At 32.2% G+C, this 19,999-nt stretch overlaps 2 protein-coding genes across 2 annotated transcripts; one reads left to right on the top strand and one right to left on the bottom strand.

Annotated features, from left to right (window-relative positions):
• The first annotated feature begins 285 nt into the window (after positions 1-285).
• LOC125074858 (gastrula zinc finger protein XlCGF57.1-like) lies at positions 286-6,260 on the top strand. Its single transcript, XM_047686314.1, has 6 exons — positions 286-507; positions 1,296-1,431; positions 2,056-2,109; positions 3,531-3,620; positions 4,399-4,464; positions 4,787-6,260. Exons 1-6 carry the CDS (start codon positions 337-339, stop codon positions 5,974-5,976), a joined length of 1,707 nt encoding a protein of 568 aa, XP_047542270.1. The 5' UTR covers positions 286-336; the 3' UTR covers positions 5,977-6,260.
• A 2,198-nt stretch (positions 6,261-8,458) lies between these two features.
• LOC125074860 (ferritin subunit) lies at positions 8,459-19,677 on the bottom strand. The gene is made up of 5 exons (XM_047686316.1): positions 19,392-19,677; positions 12,565-12,707; positions 12,046-12,180; positions 10,370-10,519; positions 8,459-9,101 (listed from the first exon to the last, which is right to left on the bottom strand). The coding sequence occupies exons 1-5, from the start codon at positions 19,453-19,455 to the stop codon at positions 8,946-8,948; spliced, it is 648 nt and encodes a 215-aa protein (XP_047542272.1). The 5' UTR covers positions 19,456-19,677; the 3' UTR covers positions 8,459-8,945.
• Between the last annotated feature and the right edge of the window lie 322 nt (positions 19,678-19,999).

The raw sequence follows: 19,999 nt of genomic DNA, 5'->3' as shown, positions 1-19,999 counted from the left end.
TGCAGATCTCCATGGGCGGTGGTAATCACTTTCCATCAGGTGAGCCTCCTGCTCGTTTGCCAACTATAACATTAAAAAAATATATCATTCTGATATTAAATCTATCACAATAATTGAAAACGTTTTGATTATATAAGATGTATCATTATTTCTATTAATAAAAGACTATAATATTTGTTTTGTTTTTAATATATAGGACAAACAAAACGTATTTGTCGTATAATGTTAATGACACATGTCAATAATAATTGTCAAAATGGTATAAGAATGTTTTGTATTGCTTGGTAAATGTAACTTTGCAATGATAATATTGAATATTAAATATAAAAATAATTAATGAATATTTTAAATATGGACGCCGGGATTATGGTTGAAACTTTGCCGATACTCGGTACTTGTAATTTATGCTTAAGCGAAGGTGTCGTCAAGAGTATGCTTATTAAACAAAATAGTGAAAATAAAAGGGATTCCTACACGGATATGCTATTCAAATGTTTTTCAATAGATGTAAGTGGACTTATAATATTTACCTACGTCTTATATTTCTATTCTTGTAATATAAAGTAAAAAAAAAAGAGATAATTCCTATGTTTATCTTCTGCTAATTCCTAAATAACAAATAAGCACTCTTATAACTTAATAATAACAGCTTTATGTGAATAACCTTTGCTTTTTAATAGTGATATTAAGCATTTTTTTTTTAAATATTTAAAAACACAATTTTAATGTTTCTTTTTATGTTCAGAAATTTAAAAAATATTTGTTATTAGTCATTTTAAGCAGCAACAAAGTTACATATTAATTCACAAGTAGCCAATTAAAATTATTAATTATATACTGGCTCCTGAAATTCTACCTAGACTCAGTAAAAAAATATGACAAAAATAAATTAACTTCAGACAGAGCAACAGATGTGTTAGAAATATTGTATTAATTAAGTATGTATAAGATTACTAGTCCACGAGTTTGCTCTCATTTTCCTGAAGAATTTTTTTTTTTACCCAGATAATATAACAAAATTATTTATATTTTATATGCCTGTAATGGTGTATCACACTCCACTCTGGTCTAGTGCAGTGTGATACATATTGTCCTCTATGGTTTTTTCTATGAAAATATTCTGTTTGTATTAATAAATAGAACTATTAAAAAAATATTATCATGTTTGATTATGATTTAGGTTTACTTAAATACACTTTTAAAAATGGAACTAAATCATTTAATTATGCTGGGACTTATGTTTACAGATCTTGGTATCAATGTGTTTTTTATTTTTATGATAAACTAAATTTCAGATGACAGAATTAGACTTGGATGATACAAAACGTCTTATATGTGACGGTTGTATTAAACAACTTGAATTATCTCTGAAGTTTAAGGACCAAGTTGAAACATCATTAAAGACGTTGGAAGCAACTATTAAATTAAAAAGTGAGTAAGATATATCAAATTATATGCAATACTTATTACAAATATGTGCCTGATTCGTATCGCTACCCAGCAAACATTTTTGTAGAGACTAAAGCACCACTTACTAAAAATTAAAGTAATTGTGAATTACAATTGCTGTATAAAGGCATACCCTTAAGCATAGAATTCTGATCTTTTTCCTGATACTACACAAATATTTTTTCTTTGTATTAATTATGTAGGTGATTGGACCTGATGTACCACCTGATGGTAAATGGTCACCACCCATAGAGCCCACCCATAGCATATGCATATGCAGGCATGGACAAAGCCTTACCAAGTCAAAGCACATGAAAACTCAGTGGGTTGCCTAGGTTGGAAGGTGCAATCTTCGTTTCAATGCAGATAACGCATTTCAAAAAATAGTGGCTAACAGTTAGCCACTAAGTACACACACACTAGTAAAGCAGTACGACATTTGGTGAGTGTCAAACGAGGTCACGCAAACCAAGATAATAAAGTAGGCTCATTCATTTTAGTTTTTTTGTAGTGTGACACTCTATCTAGACATAAATTGTTTAAGCTTATTCTTTACTAGATTTTGTTTATATATTTGTTGCAAGTCTGTTTTTTTTTTTGTTACAGAAGCCAGTCAAGCGCATGAATGTGTTAAGGTTGAACTTCCAACAAACAAAGATGGTGGGTATTGTTTGAACAAATGGTGTTCTCATCAGACTACCCAATTAACCAGATATAAATCCAATTTGGAGTTAAAAAACTAAAATATTACTAAGATTTAATTATTTATTAATTTGGAAACTATTTAATCTGTATTTAAATCTATGACATTTCTTTTTTTTTTAAATGCTGTATGCTCATTAACTTCCGACTACTTTTCGAAAAATAGAAAAAAAATAAATGAAAATTCCAGAAATTTATAGAATGGCGCTACTGTAGCTAGAGAGTATTATCTTAATATACGTTTATATATTTTTTCGGAATAATTCGAAAGTCATTATTTTCAATGGCCTTATAAAGGCTGTTTTCTAACTAGATTTTACTTTACTGAGTAAAAAAATAAACCCCCTTAAAAGTCCCACTGCTGGGCAAAAAGCTCCTAAACCTTAAAGCCATGATATATAATATTATTTATAAAAACTAATAATTAATATTTAACTAAAAATATTTTATTAAATCGATTGAACGTTCTTCTTAAATAAAATCGATTATTATTCCAAATCGAATAGGTAACGTGTGAGGGCGCCACTAATTTCGAATTTCAAGAAATTCCACTGAAACTGTCAAAATAAAAATAAACAGCTGGACATAATTTCACTATGCTCCTCCATTGCGGGTTGGCGATATACATGTGGCGGATTTCATTGACATTAGATACATGTAGATTTCCTCACGATGTTTTCCTTCGCCGAGCACGCGATGAATTATAAACACAAATTAAGAACACGAAAATTCAGGAGTGTTGTTCTCCTTGGTTTGAAGCCGCAATCATCGGTTGTCGATTTTAAAATTCATTCCATTTATTTATACATTATATCCGCAAAGATATAAGTTTTTACCTGTAAACTGTCTTTTACTCTATTCCAATCGAAGTAGGAATAAATATAAACAAACCTTAGATTTGCGTATTCCGTGCGATTTGCTAATAACTCAGCTATATTGTAAACTACTAACAGTTCTGAATTGATATATTTTTTCACTTCCAAAGTTCCGATAACAGTATCGTCGACGTTCACAACGCCAGTTTTTTACAAATCCATAATGAATATCATAGTTATCCAAGCTCTCGACCAATGATATCGCGTCGATTCGCTGTCAAATGTTGTTTATTTGGCTTTTGTCCTCTTGTGGTTGGAAAAGACTATATATTTTATCGTTTAAATGAGCATAGACTTAAAAATAATCATTCTTGTGTATATTAACGAGGAGGCTATTGACGTGACAAGAAAAGTATCTACATGTATAAAACGAAGTCGCTTCCCGCCGTCTGTAAGCTTGGGTCTTTTAAGCTACGCAACTTTTTTTAATTTTAATGCGGTTTTCATAAAAAACAGATGGATTCAAGAGGAATGAGATAAATTGTGGACATTTTCTTTTTCTAGAAATATTACAAGAAGCTCTGAAAAACGTGAACGATGACCTCGCAGCTGTCATCGGATGGTCCAAGGATACCTTCGAATGTGATGACTCTGGTAAGTATTATTTAATACTAGTTGGGGAGGGGGGGGGGGGTTGTTGTTGTTGATACGCTTTTCTCTTTCATATTCCCCTGATTAAGTGTAAGCAAAATACTCATTTTCAGATTTTGTGTATTTGTGGCCTTACGGAGAGTAAACTCCGGAACCACAGCACGTATTTGAAAAATTCGTTCACCATTTTAAAGAGATATTATCCAAGTCATAGGCTGTATATGACGCAGCTAACTGGTTAAATTAGCCTTCCAATTAAACGCCTAGCCACCTTATTAAACGGCGCTGTTCAACCAGCGGCCTGAATGACACTCAACCAATTCTTCTTCCGTTCATATAATAGGGTAACTTGCTTTAGACAGTCCTCTTTTTAAAATTGTTCCTGAGATATTGGCAAAAATAAATATTGAAATTCTAACTTTAAAATCAGGTTGTTTATCAATAATTTTGGTACTAAGTGGCTGAACGCTGCGGGATGTGCAGCATCCGCCTGCCGTATCAAAGAACAGTAATATCGTGCCTGTGCTGCGATACGAAAGGTTAAGGTGGTGAGGTTAATTTTCTTAAGATACACCTGACGACCAACCCTTAAAACGCGAGTGAAACCGTAGACGACAACTAGAAGTCTATTTAAGGAATAGAGACTAATGTACCAAAATTGTGCTTTTGAGAAATTAAATTTAACATAAGTCAAGTTTAAACTTCATTTCTCAATGTATGGCACATGGCGCTTAAGCTGTTTATCCTCTCCACTGACGATGTTTGTTTTTTTTTGTTATAGACGACGACAGACTAGTATTTCAGAGCGTTAAGCAAGAAGATGATACTGACGTCGACGATGACACAGGTGTGTAATGTCATATAGTAAATATTCCCTTCATATCCCATTGCTGGACAAATATTATATCTCCTGCTAAGAAGAAATATGACCTATGATCTCGGTCAATGTGGTCATACTTACTAGACCAAAAATAATTCTGATATTTGTAGATCTTCAAGCAATCGAGTGTAGAATAACAAAGTCTAGTTATCAACAGTATTGTCCAGCTGTAAGACTTTAAGTGACTTAATATTTATTTAACTATTTGCTAGACTTGGCATGCGTTTTATTTCAATTTGTCCAATCTACGAATTGTACTGTTTTTAATAATATGAGTTCATTTATCCAGAGTATTATCCAGCAAGTTTAAGTGAATTGATGATCAAGACAGAACCAGACGACTATAGACCGAGACGGACGAGAAAAAGAACTCTGCCAACGGGCAAGAAGAAAGTGTCATACTCCGTCAAGAAGCAGGCGGATTTAAAGGAAACAGAGAAAATGTTAGAGGTCGGACTATTTCCGTTCAAAATGGGAAAAAATCAATCGTACTCCTGCGCTATATGTCCAGAAAAGTCAACGGTTCTCGACGATATTAAAGTCCACATTATGCAACACAATATAACGAACATCCACGTTGCTTTTAAGAAGATGATATCGTCGACGTTACAGAAGTTCTACAAATCGTCCGGTAAATTTCGATGCAAGATATGTAGGAGCGAGATTACCGACTACGAGGCCTTGAAACAGCATATAAACGCCTGCGTGTCCGTCAAGTCCGGCAGAGGTTGGAACAATTTGCCATTCAAACTGGAAAAGGACCAATTGGATTGTCCAATTTGTCAGAAGACATTCCTAAACTTCGTCAGCTTAAACACGCATATGAATGTACACTATCCGAATCACATTTGCGACAGCTGCGGCAAAGCTTTCGCTTCGAAAGCTCGCTTGCGAGGTCACATGCGAACTCACGAAATAGGCGATTTCCCGTGTAGATATTGCGACGCAGTTTTCGACAGGGTGACCAAAAGAGAGAATCACGTGTCGAAAGAGCACAAGTCAGGGATACGGTACGCGTGCAAGAGATGCAACATATCCCTGTCATCGTTCTACGCGAGACAGAAGCATCTAGCCGAAGTCCACAACGAGGAGTTGAAGAGGTACAAATGCAAGGCGTGTACCCAAAGTTACATAACTCCGGGTCATCTCTCCAGTCACGTGCGAAGGGATCATTTGAACGAGAGGAATCACAAGTGCACGAAATGCGACCTCGCTTTCTACACGAGAAACTCTCTGAAAATGCACATGATAAAACACGACGGAGAACGAATTCATTCGTGTAACATCTGCCACAAATCTTACCAGAGGAAGAAGACCTTGAGGGAACACATGCGTATACATAATAATGATAAAAGGTTCATCTGTCCGGTGTGCGGGAGGGCGTTCACGCAGAAGTGCACCCTGAAGGGCCACTTGAAGGTCCATGAAAGGAAACCGGATGTCGATGAACGAGTACCGCAACCCTTACATTCGATATAAATGTTAGAATAATGAAAAGCCAAGCTTGTAGTTTAACGAAATTGTATTAATGGAGGGAATCAAATCTGTGGTCTGTTGCTAAAAGGAGTTGAATCCGCACCGCATTTTGAAATGAACTAAAATCATAAAAAAAATGTTTGTGCTAAAACGTCGTAAGCTTAGTTTATTTATTTAATTTATGAGTCCACAACAACAGGATACACACTAAATACGTATTCTTAATATTATTCAATGTAAGGTTTACAAATTGACAGAAGACAGGGCCGGATTTACCATATGGGTTTTTGAGCCTAAGCCTAGGCTAACTTTATTAAATTTAACAGACCATATGGTTTGCAGCCCTGCGAGTCTTGCAATTAATCAAACCGATTCAATTAATTTAATTCAAGTCTACGTTCAGATATGTCTTAGGTTAGTTAGTGTTAGCCCAGGTCCCCCCTAAACTTACGGTCCGGCCCTGACAGAAGGCACTATAAAGCAAAATTTATTTGAAAAATATTTACGATAAAAAGTGAAAAAATAATACAAAACAGTATTAACAGTTAGAAATTCAAGTATGAGTTTATTAATTAATTATTTTTTTGGTAGTTTAAAAGTTTATTGAGAAACTGAAATTGGATAAGCCGTTACAATGAATATCAAGATCATTTTTATTCGTAGAAAGTGTGTTGTATTAACTACAGAGTCTTGGAACTGGAACTTGGAGAATACTTAACATTACTAATACCCAAAAAGGCATATGTGATATTATAAAAACCAACATCAACTTTATTAAGCCCTATTAGCACCAGGACACAGATTATCATTCGTTTACTTACTGTTAAAGGTTAATTATTAACTTTTAACAGTTGGTACGATTGTTTTTTTTTTTTGAAGTTAAACTTCTTTGACGATAGGAATATTTCAAGGTCGTTGTGTAATGTCTCCTTATGAAACGTCTTTGAAGCAAACAAACGTCATTGGTTAGCAAAAAATATTTGGTGATTTTATATTATTTATTTAAAACGTCTCCTTTATGTAATAATAATATAGATTTTTATGTATTTAGATTATATATTTGGTTTTGTCTATATATTTTCAAATAGAACCTGATTATTATATATTTTATTTCTATACAATGTTACTTAAATAATCTAAGCAAGGTTGACATCAGTATGAAAGTGGTGATAGGTGGTGGTGCTCTAGGGTAGGTACCACCTACACATCAGATATTCTACCACCAAACAGCATATATAGATATAGTTTTTATTGCATCGTTCCGGTTTTAATGGTCGAATGATACAGTGTTACTATTCCTAATCCTATTTTATTTTATTTAAAAGATTGGAGGATTATCAAATTGGCGACCTGCTGATAAGTGGTCACCAGTACTCATAGACATTGGCGCTATAAGAAACATCAACCTTATATCCCTTGTGCCTGTAGTTATTCTTCAAACCAAAATAATACAATACTAAGTAGTACTGTTTGTGGGTAGGATATATTATAAGCGGGGAATACCATAGAGGTTTACAAAGCATAACAACCGTTATTAATCAGGTATCACGGAAGGTATCAGGATAAGAAAAGCAAGTCCTACTAAAAAAAATAAACAATTCTTATTCATTGACTGCTTAAAAGATTTTTAGTAAATTAATTGCCTATTTAGCTGATGTGAACCCTGCTTATGATTCTAATTTTTTTTTTGGTACTGCACTAGTCTGTCTATCGAAATAATATAAACAAAATCTGTTATTACAAAACTATAAAATTTATGTTTTTTTTTTTTTAACAAATTAATGCAATAATTATTTTATTACGCACAATTTGTGATATCTGATTAGTAGGATTTGAAGCATTTTCACAAATTTATTACTATACAACAACGACAATTAAATTAAAGTCCATTTAACGTTGAACTTTATATTATTTTTTATTTGTTATTATGAATAAGAAGAATCAATGTTATAAAATGTAAATTATGTGCAATAAAAGAGTAAATGATTTTACAAATACAGCAATGGTCCTTTTTTATCTGTTATAAATAAAACCTACTTGATTTTCCCATTTTTTTTTCGCTTTTGCGATCAACCCTAAAGCTATAAGCAAGTCTGTTCGGTGATGCTGTCATGGAGCGGCTTCCCATTGGAGGCCGTCATCATCATCTGCTGCTCAGAGCTACTGCAGGTCTTCTAGCTCTAAGGATATGATGACGTGTTAGTCTCCTCAAGTAAATAAAGTTACTAAATATTAGTTTTATTTTTAATATTTTTTAATTCGATTTTAATCTGTTCTGATTAACCAAGGAGGTTAATAAGTAATAAGTTTTGTATTTGAGTAATAGTTAATAATTGCTTACTTTTTAATTTATTTAATAAAAAAGCCTGAATCGGAATCTTAATTTTCTTCTTGAGTATACTGGAAGAAATTTCTGTTAAGGGGGAATGCCTTTTAATACTTAGTTTTTTTTTCTGTTATGAACGCGATAATAAAACAACATTCATAGACGATTAAACTTTATTTTTACGAAAAAATATTCAGAACGAGCATCATACCTTGAGCATAAACATAAAAAAAAAAAAACATTTTCGCGCCAATAGAGACATTGACAGCTGACAAATAAAAAGGTTTATTTATTTTTATTTTTCTACTCGTAATAGAATAACGTGTTAAATACTTTTATGCAAAGGCTTAGGAAATTATACATTTGTACTATTCTTTTTTTTTAATAAACAAATCGGTTGGGTTGGCCCAATGTGTAGTATTTAAATGACTTAACTAAAAAACATGGCAAAACTATGAATGATAAGATTTTGTACGATAATCGAATATTTTATTTTTTATTTGTAATTATGATTTGACATTGCTATTAAATTTAAATTAACATGTTACTACCAAAAAGTTTAAATATACACTTTATTAATACAGCTTAAAGAAAATTTGACAATTTAAAAAAAAAAGGTCTACAATAATTGACTTGGATTCTTGACTTAGATGTCCATTCCAAGGAGTTTCTTGTCGAAGATGAACTCGCCGAGCGATGAGTGACGCTCCATCATCTTCTTGAGAGTGGAGGCCTTGCCGGCGAGGTCACGTTGACCCTTGTATTGTTCTTCCAGGAAGTCACCAGTCAAGTAATCCACAAGCTGTAAAAAAGGTGTAACAATTAAAGCATTCATACGTATATTCATGAATTTACAGCTCAAAGACTTCCTCAATTTCAAGGTAAGGTCATCATTTAATAAAAGAACTGTTCATAGTTATTCCACCACGCTCTAATGCTGGTTTGGTACTCCTGCATATGACGATTTAGGGGAGTTCAAGAACCCATGCCATCACAAGGGTTTATCCGCCTAGCTGGTCAATCTACACCCTTGGAAATCCAGGATCCGCCACTGTGCAGATTCCCTACCATATCATCCTAAACAAATTAAGATTTGAGCTCGTTTTCATGTCTCTTAAAGGTGTCTCTCAAGATTATACGTGTCCCCGTTATGATTATTATACTTCTATTTATTTAAGATTCGTTTATGGATCGGAAAATGTCTTTGTTTTAATGTTTTCCCTCTAAATGATATTTAAATCGCACTGCTAAGACGCTTTGGGAACACTGGTGAAGAGTCACAAATGGCGACCACATAGGAGATGAGGACTACAACCTGAAAATGGCGCCTAGCCAAGAAATCCATAATCGCGAGAAGAAAAGTAACATCCCTTCAAATTTAATTTGTGATGTTGCCTTGTAATAACAAATTAAAAGATAGAGAAAAAATATCAAACCCCAGTATTTGAGCTAAACGATCTAGGATTACTTAAAGGTAGAAAACATATAAAGAAAATCTCACATATAAACTCATAACTTGTATACATATCCTTTGTTAGAGACTATGTACTATGTTAATAATTTACCTTTTACTAAAAAAGGGACATAACATCTAAGTTCCAAAGATTAGTGGCACTTTTAACTTGAAGCGGTGGTTAAGCTACAATGATTATATCTATTAGCGGTGGTGATCCATCAGGTGATCTCAACCAGCCTAGCTATCTTGAATAAAAACAGCACATGTTATTTTCTATAGCCAATGGACGTAGGAAAAAAGATAAACAAACTTTTCTCTACGTATTCCATGCGATTTGCTAATAACTCGGCTATATTATGCACTAATAAGAGTTTATGACTAATATATCTTTATTTATTTATAATACTACACTTAACTACCTATTTCCACTTTAATTTTACTTCCAAAATTCCGATAACAGTATCGTATACGTTCAAAACGCCACTTTTTCGCAAATCCACAGTGAATATCATAGATTAATTAGGCTCTCGACCAATGATATCGCGTCAATTTGCTGTCAAATGTTGTTTATTGGGCTTTTCTCCTGTTATGGTTGGAATAGAGTATATACTTACATGATAGTCATTGTTCTCGTGACCCTGGCCGTCTCTGTCGCTCTCACACTTGATAATCACGTTCTTAATGGCCTTTGTGACTTCTGTTTCCATTTTCAGGGCATCTTCCAAAGCATCCACACCTGATGCCCAGTGTTTGCGTTCTGGGGGCTGGAGAAGTTAATTATTAGAATGTCTTCTAGCATCCAAGTTAATATGATAATTTTATTAATAAATACGTGTGCGTCTCGATACGCCCAACAGAAGTTATTTAAACTAATCTAAGTTGTATGTTGAAATTGTTTAACTTGAAAATAAGCTATGATAATGTTATACATGTACAGTGGACCCCCGGTAATCCGACAAACCTTTTGCAGGGCAGTGGACTATCGAATTTGTCGGATTATCGAGTACCCTACTGCCTAAGAGGAACATTGGGGTTCTTACTCTTTAGGTACGGTTTTTTTTACAAAAGAGTACATTGTAATCCGACAAATTACAAATACAATGATGATATTATATACGTTATACTTTAAAGTATAAATAAATGATAGCAATCACATGTGGTCAAATACAAACTAAGCGATCAGAATCAAAACATAAAACGCGTCGAGCACAATAGCGGTGGCGCCCAGGTTGCAACCCGCTCGATCGTGCGTTATATACAAAAGCGAAGACTGTCAAAGAACTATTCAATAGTAATAGACGTGTCGGTATAGAGGGGGTGCCGGATTTGCCAGGGGGATTACCGGGAGTCCACTATATATTAATATGATTATGTGATATAAATTGGGGCCGTAACGCGTTACGTAACGAAGCAGTTTTCCCCCCCGATAAGAAGTTATCACTTCAAAATCCTGTGATCCAATGTGAAAACCAATTGGATTGTATTCTGAAATTCTTGAACTACCGGAAATACTAATCTTATAATATTTAATGAGCATCCTTGTCTACTGTATGATAATGGAATGGAATAATCATATTGTGCAGAAATGTTCCAACAAACAGCTTAAAAATGAAAGTTGGTGATCATGATTCAGTGGTTCCGATTTTGGTCACGGTACCCATCATCATATCAACGGAGAGTTTAGGAGCAGAACTAACGGCTTATGAGCTTAAAAAACTTTTTGGGTTTTTTTGTCGATAAATTCTCAGTTACATCATGAAATCTGGAAGTTGCATGTGTGTACTCTCCCTTCCCTTCCACCTCGAAAAGTACATAAAGCCGTTGGTGTTGTGATTGAACTTTTTGAGTTGTAATTGCCGTCGCATCAGATCATCAGAGTGAGGGATTAGAGATTCTGCGTTTGCAGGCACACTCGTACACTAAAATCTCTTGCGTAGTTGGTTCGTCTCCCTTGAGACTGGACGTCATAGCCGAAATTGGTCAGGACTCAGGAGAGTAATATAACTCCTTTTTTTTTAATCTCGATGGAAAAACGCTTTACTCGTTTCCCCCACGTGGAAGTTATGTGGAACTCACCGCTGCCCCGGACGCCGAGTGCGCCCCGGTACACCAGAATACCCACTAAAAAACCGCCACAGTATCGCTTTCACATGCTACCGTGACGCCCTGACGATCGGGCCGCCTATGCGGGCTTCCAACACGAGTAATGTCACTTATAGTCTAAGCAACATGAAACTGCCTCTAATATAGCAACATTGGGAATTGGTAACATTTATCCAAATAAACTCACGCGAATAGTAATCAATGACGTGACGTTGGTTGTCAGCTCTCCCCTCATCAGCAGATATTCAATAAGTTTCATGGCGTGCTCCCTTTCCTCGGAGCTGGCGTCGAAGAACAGCTTGGCGAAGCCGGGGCGGTTCACCTGAGATTGAGATTTAGAATTTAAATCAAGAGCGTGTTATTCAAAAATAGAAATTATTTATAATTGTTTCGAAATACGCTAGTAACTTTTTTTTGTTATTATTAAATTATTATTTTATAAGTCACAAAGATTATTTTAAAGGAAATTTATCTCGATTAACCAATAAATAAAAGGAGTTTATCTATTCAATAGTATTTTTTTAAGTTACGTTAGAACATTTAAAAATCGATTTGGAAAATCTTTTTTTTTTGTCTGATTAAGAATACTTCGTGGTTTCCATTTAAATTTGAACAGCATAGTAGTTAAAATTTTATACGATTTTATAGTTTTTTTTAATACGTCTTAACGTGTCGAGTTTATATGTTTGCGTATAAAGATACTTACGGAATCTCTAGAGAAGTGGGCGCCCATAGCCAAGTACTGGATGGAGGCCGATACTTCCATCTGGATCTGCTGACGGACGCTGCTGCGACAACCATGAGACATAGTGATCCATTGCTTCGGAATATTAACCGGGTTTACATTACCTGAAATTATTATTCAGAATTAGATCTACGAATCTAAAGCGGTTTCCGTACAGACGAAATACTGAACGCTCATTGGTCGCCCATTGTGACGTCAGCTGCTTCGACCAATGATAATACAGAGAAGTTAATCAGACATCCTTTATATATAAAATAATAAACGCGCTTTTAATAAATATACTCTGTTAAATTAAACTGCTCACTTAAGATTAAATAGTTTAGATTTTGTTTCAAAAATGAATATTAAAAAAAAAATCCATACGCAAATAAACATATAATGTAGTTACATTCTCAGATTCTTGGCAAGTATTGATAGGATCCAATGTATTCAAAGCTAATGAACAAATATCGAAAGAAAGAAGCATAACTTCTAACGCACGTAAATACTGTACGAAGTAGGCACACGCATGTTATTTAAATAACTAATAAAATAAAAAATCCGCGTTTTTACGACGTTTACTTTGTAAACAAATTTCATTCTCACGATGATTAATTTATGAGTCCAAAGGTATATCGGTCGGTTTCTATACTAAATAGGTATAATACAAAAATATGGAACAAAACCAAAGTCACCGATGTAGTCACCCGAGCGGACCGATTGAAATGGTGTTGGATAGGTCACATGTTACGCTGCAAGAAAGAAAAACGGAGCAAACAGGTAACACTCTGGTACCCAAGAGATGGAAGTAGACAACGGGGACGTCCAACAAGAAGATGGGGCAGGGCCGGATCTACGTTTAATACTAAATTTAATTTATATAAATATAATATTATATTATGTTTGTATACTCTGTCCGTCTGCTTCTATTTCACAGCCAAACTACTGAACCGAATTTGATGGCATCTGTCATGAAGCATGCTTGAACTCCAAGGGAACTCCTGACAAATAGTTGTCTTTTAAATACCACTTTTATTCTATAGATTTCAACAATGGAATATATTACATCAACAATGGAATAAAACCATTGTCCGATTTATATGCTCAGTGTCAACACATCACAAGTACAACAATAATATTACCGACTTATGTCGTTTTGAAATGAAAGTTATTTTATTCGATTTAAAGAAAGAAAACAAAGCTATCACTTTTGGCACGAAACATTAAACGCTGTGACGTCACACGACGCCATCTTGTCTTTGTACCTTGACCTTTGGCATTTTAGCCGCATCGTGATTTTCTTTATAAATAAGTAATTTATTGTTTACATTTTAAACGAATATGTATCGAGGTTATGACAATTCATATATTAAGTGTATATGTACGTACGTAATATAATTATAACAGCATGCACATCTTTTTTGCGATGAACTTTTTTTATTTATATTATAAATAATAAAGCAAGCCTATGTATAAAAAAATTATATAAAAAATAGACGTAGCATCAGGAGTTGCTACGTAAAACGGAGATCTAAATGTTTATCTAATCTGTACCCTTGCATTAACATTTAAACCGACACGGTATTATTATATCTAATGTTAAGTGTGACTGATAAAATAATACGTGCTTCTAGAAATGATATAAATTTTCCAACAAACATTGAGAAGGCTGAATGATTATTATTTATATATATATTTAAAAAAATAATCGTAACTGTCTTGCAATATTGTTTTGAAGTATGTCATGTGGCTGTATGATGCCTTCCTAAGCCTTTTGGAATAAACAAAAAAAAATTGCGAACCGGTTTCAAACGAAAAAAAAACACGAACAAAAAACAGAATATATAACAATACTTGTAATAGCGCTTTAAATATTATTTTTTATGTATAGTATTAATAGAACAATTCGTCAAATCTTGATTCGAAGCGCTAATGGTTTGAAATAATATTGTTCTTAATTTTGACGTAATTATTAAATAAAATCAATTGAACTATATTAATACGGAATTTAAAAAAAAAAATCTCCCGCATTTAAAGGTGTTTATAAACAGTATTAAGTATAAGATTTTTTATTTTAATATTTCTTTTGGATGTGATAATTGTTTGAGTTTTGTCTTTAGATAAACCGTTTTAAAATTAGGTACAGATTGTCTTAAGTGTTGTTTCCTTTAAATTTAAATGGTAACATATAAAAATTGAATCCAAGTCTGTTCATAAATGAGAGAAAAGAACAAACGAGTGATAACTTTCTTTTTATTGAAGTCGATTAAGAAATTAAATTAAGTCTTAAATATTTATACTGAAATATTCGGTTAATAATAAATTACTATTTACTAATCCTCTTCATTTTTTATTGAATTTATTTTATTTTGTTGTATGTTATTAACGTGATCAATTATATTATTTAGTCTAGTAATTAATCTCTAGTATTTTAGTATTATAAAATTATTTTAGTAAATATACCTGTGTATTGTACCTAAAAATGCATGTTATGGCCGTCTTAAAGAGTCGCACACTTTATATTTAGTATAAATATGTTTTTATGTATAACATGTGTAAGTGTTACTGCTGATGGTCCTTAATAAAGAAATAAATAAATGAAGTCTTAAATAATTGCGTAAAATACAAACAGAATTTTCCAAAGTCTCGATAGGTTTGCGAGGTTGTTTTTTTGTAGCTTGATTCAATTAAAATATTTTTTTTACATTTAATAACAATGTATTTCATTAGATTTAATTAAAAATGTTTTTAATGAAATCTCTTATACAGCCAAAGTTGTTCTACATATATATAGCTTAGCATAGCTTTCGTAGTTAAGGCGTGAAAACATAACAAGCGAACGAATAAACAAACTCACTAAATAAATGCTAATTTATATTAGTTCGATTTAAATATTGGTTTAACAATTATTTTAGACCGGTATCGTATTCTTGAATAAAAGCACAACGAACTCATAAAAACATAAGAAAGAGAGATTGGAACGATGTTGCTTTCGCATATTACGTATTAAGTAACAGACGCAATAAAATTAATCAATAACGTTCAATAATAATTCAAGACCAAGAAATAAAACTGTTATGAAAAATAATTGTTAAATAATAAATATTGTTAATAAACCGTATATAATAGAAAGGGACAGGGATTTAGAGAAAGAGACGGAAGGATCGCCTGGGTATAACGCTTACTCATTACGTGAAAATTTCTTCCAATTCATTCTACTGTAAGCCGCGTAAAAGTACTTTAAATTTTAAGAAATAATCGTCAGGGATTATTTATATTGAGGCTATGCTAAACTAAAATATCACCTACAAATTGGCAATAATTTTTTAAAAATTAATTCTGTGGCCTTGTGCTAAAGGGCCGGAGTACATTTGTCAATGTCATAAAAAAAAAGTCTAAAATGACGTAAGTTTAACATAACAAATAATCTATAAACAATATTAGAACCTAAACTTCTTCATCCCATTTATGACATTCTCCCTCCTAAAGTCCCTTGCCCTATAAATGTTTGTTGACATTTGTGTTTAGTCCATTTTGTTCTTTTTTATGTAAATATATTAAATGTAATAAAATTAAGTTGTGAATAGTCCAATTGAGTGTTACATTTTAGTATATATAGTTTAAGAGTACTAACCATTATTTTTAATTGACCTTATTATTAACCCTTAATGTTTGTGTTGTTCTAGGTTAAGGATTAACAAGGAAATTGCTACTACTATGCTAGTCTTCAAAATTTAATTGAATTTGTTTCCTCAATCGTACCGATCAATCTCTTTCGTGTCTTCTCCATCCTACGTGACATTATGAAATAATCTGTGCCCTGTCGGCACAACTAAAAGCCATTAAACTAAGAATTTAATTGAATATTAGAACAAAAAACTGGGGGCAATTATACTAATTTATAACTGTTATGATACGTTCACGACCTAACTTCGACCGAACCGCAACTGGATTATTGCCTACTGCCTAGTAAAATAAGAAAACAGCTGTTCGAAAACGAACGTTTTGATTTGATTGCTCTAAAGTGACATAAATAAATTTAACATTCACTAATTGAGAGTACGTTACATTACATATATACAAGTTACATTTAAATTTTAATATATAACATGTGGATAATTAAAAAAATATATATTAGTTTCAAACAAAATAATAAAATAACTCATCGGAAAGATCAGAATAAAGCAGTCTTGGAAGTTAAAACGTTATAGAACTATTAGTAGCTAAAACAAATTATTTTTATTTTCGTTTACTTAGTGGATTTGTGCTAGCCCGTCTTGGTAGGTACCCCAAAAATTATATAATATTCTACAGCAATTCTTAGTATTGTTGTTCTGGTTTGAAGGATGAGTGAGCCAGTGTAACTACAGGCACAAGGGACGGAACATTTTAGGTTGCAAAGTTAGTGGCACATTGGGCGACAAATACGAAATTAAAAAAAAAATATTTAATGACTTATAGCACTTAAAATAAAACACAAAATGACGATTGGCTTTTTTCAATGTATAACGTGCTTAAATTAAAAACAATCAAATCAAAAACAGTTGATTATCGTTTTATATAATTTTATTGATTTAATTGATTTCACTGTCGGTCACTAACTTATGTCATTTCATCAACACGGATTGTTAATAGTTTGCGTTCTTCGAGATAAGACACGAATAAAATTCTGTTGAGTTGACGTTTATATATATATATATTTTTTTGCTAATTCAATTATTCGTTAAATGTTCTACAGTTTTCGGTTTAATTTTATTTTTTGTTCGTAAATTATCACACTTTAAAATTAATTCAGTAACATTTACACACAAAATAGTGCAATGCAACATTTAAAAACTAAGTAGGACTCGCGTCTATAACAGGGGCTGCTCCATTTAAAAAGAGAAGATATGAACGCATCAACAATTGTTTTGATTCATGATGTGGCATTTTTTCTTCTTTTTAATGTCAAAGTCAAAAGTGTACCACAGAGTGCAAATATATACAAAATAATCTTAATAATAATTTATTTCTAATAATATTTGACCATTTAGTAAATAAACATTTTAATGGATCGACTTTGGTATATAGTCTATGTACATATATTCTATGTTTACATTTTAATCTTATATGTGTTGCAATAATATTACTTACTAATATGGTTAAGGATATGTTTGTGCCGATATACATGTTTTGTCGTATTATGAAAATATGTTGAGATGATAACAAATTTATTTATTTTGTGAATGCACAGTCCAAACAAATTATTCCCATAACCAGTATTTATTTTAATCAACAACTCTGTTACATAAGTTCAAACATTTAATTCAATAATTGTAATTTATTTATAATAATGTATATTAAGATTATATAATATGCACACTTGTTTAAAATATATGTTTCTTGGTTTATCCCATATGCATTCCAATATTCATCCAACTGTGAAGAAATATTGTGTTGATATCTAATGATAGCAGTTTTCCGACATGTTGATAAACATGATATAAAAAATCGAGATAAGTTGTTCAAATAATATTACAAATGCGAAAGTTAGTTTATTTGTTTGTTGAGACACATGAGACACATCATAACTACGGAATCATTTAATCTTTGAACCCTCCCCTTTGAACTAAGCAGTGGGAACTATTAAATAATGAATTAAAAAAAAAAAACAATATTAGGATGTATAATGTCATTCAAAACTAAAATAAAAAAAAAAAAATGTTGAAATGTGTGTTGTTTTGTATTTCTAATCACAACAATCAACATCTGTTTATAATTCTAGTCTGTACTAACATTATCAATGGAAAAATAACACTAACTGAGGGAATTTGATAAACACTCAGATGAACAGCAATAACTACTAACAAAATATTAATAGTATTTTGACCAGATAAGATAGCTATATAATTTAATAAGCTTCTAAGTTGTCTATATTTATAAAGTTACTAACCTAAGACCTAGATGTGATTTAATATCTAACAGAATCTTCTGTTAGATAACACTCAAATCACAAACATAATCTTTAAAAACAAACAAAAACATCCAATATGTTCTAGAAGGTTATAGTTGATTTCGAAAATAGAATTTATCTTGTATCTCAATTTCATCATGACAATTGATTCTTACATAGTGTTTTACTATGTGTTTTTATGTTTGAGTCTGTAATTTTATATCTACAATGACAAACTCATTAGTCATCCCACTTTGGGATATGTTCACATTAGTTACTTTCAACTTTGTACACTTTTGTTTAGCTTTAGTAAATACTGAGTACCTAATATAACTTTTTTTATTACTTGTTTTTTTTTTAGACTTAGGCAATTGAGAACAAATCCTGAAATCTCTAAGACAAAATTTTATTAAAAATATTTTAAAAAAAAATTGTTATATAATTGTTAAATGTAATATTTTGACTACATAAATATTCTCTTAACAAGATATTTACCCGTAATATGAGCATGATACGAATATCGAATTGACAGCTTAAATTTCCAATTGTGATTGTGATAACTAATTTATTCCAAAATACTGAATCTCCAAACAAAGACTAATAAACAAAACTTTTTAGTAATTATTGTAAAGGTGGGTAATCTTTAAAAAGTAATATCATTTCTATGCCGTAAGAGTTTGATTCTGGGTGAATCTCATAATGTGGAATTCCAAATTCAAAATTATTGATAAAGGAATAACATTGTAGTGAAGGTTCAATTCCTTTTTCAATTAGAGCGTAATTCATTGACAAAACACGATCGAATGGCCGTAACCTTTGTAGTCTATAATCAAAACACGAACAAAGAAAAAAGGAAATTAAAAATAATAATACTTACATTGTGTACCGAATGCTGAAGAACAGACGGCCAAAAGCACGACGATTGCCAAAAAGATCTTCATTTTTAAACTTGTCTAGAATCACAGATAATTTGACGAGGAAAATGTATTACCGACTGAACGTATCGCTCGATTGAAAAGTGCCTTTACACTCACTGGCGCAGAAGGCAACTTATCAATACAAAATAAAGTTAAAGACAAGGGCTATTCGTTTAAATCGCGGTGAATATACGAAAATATTGAACTACGCAGTGATAACAGCACATCTCGATGACAAGTGTGCATGGATGTGAAATAGTTGTGACATACGAGTGAATGAGATGCAAGATTCGTATAATTCGAGGTTTTGTGTTCCAAGAATGTTATGGAATATTTTTTTGACCTCAAACAAGTTTTCGAGCCTGTTGCATGAGTTTTTTGATCGTTTTTGACAGTTAAGGGTTTTGTGGAATGCATCAAGTCGTAAAATAAAAGTGTATATGTAATAAGAATCAAGATAAATTATTATGAAAATTCTTGTAACACAAAACCTCAACAGTCATTGGATTGTGGGTGACGTCACTGGAGGGAGGCAGGGCATTTATATTGCCAGCATTTAAATATTGCC

The sequence above is a fragment of the Vanessa atalanta genome, chromosome 28 (assembly GCF_905147765.1).
Source record: "Vanessa atalanta chromosome 28, ilVanAtal1.2, whole genome shotgun sequence".
NCBI classification, from domain to species: domain Eukaryota; kingdom Metazoa; phylum Arthropoda; class Insecta; order Lepidoptera; family Nymphalidae; genus Vanessa; species Vanessa atalanta.
Note: the sequence above shows the minus strand (reverse complement) of the source record. Positions and strands in the feature narration are given on the sequence as shown.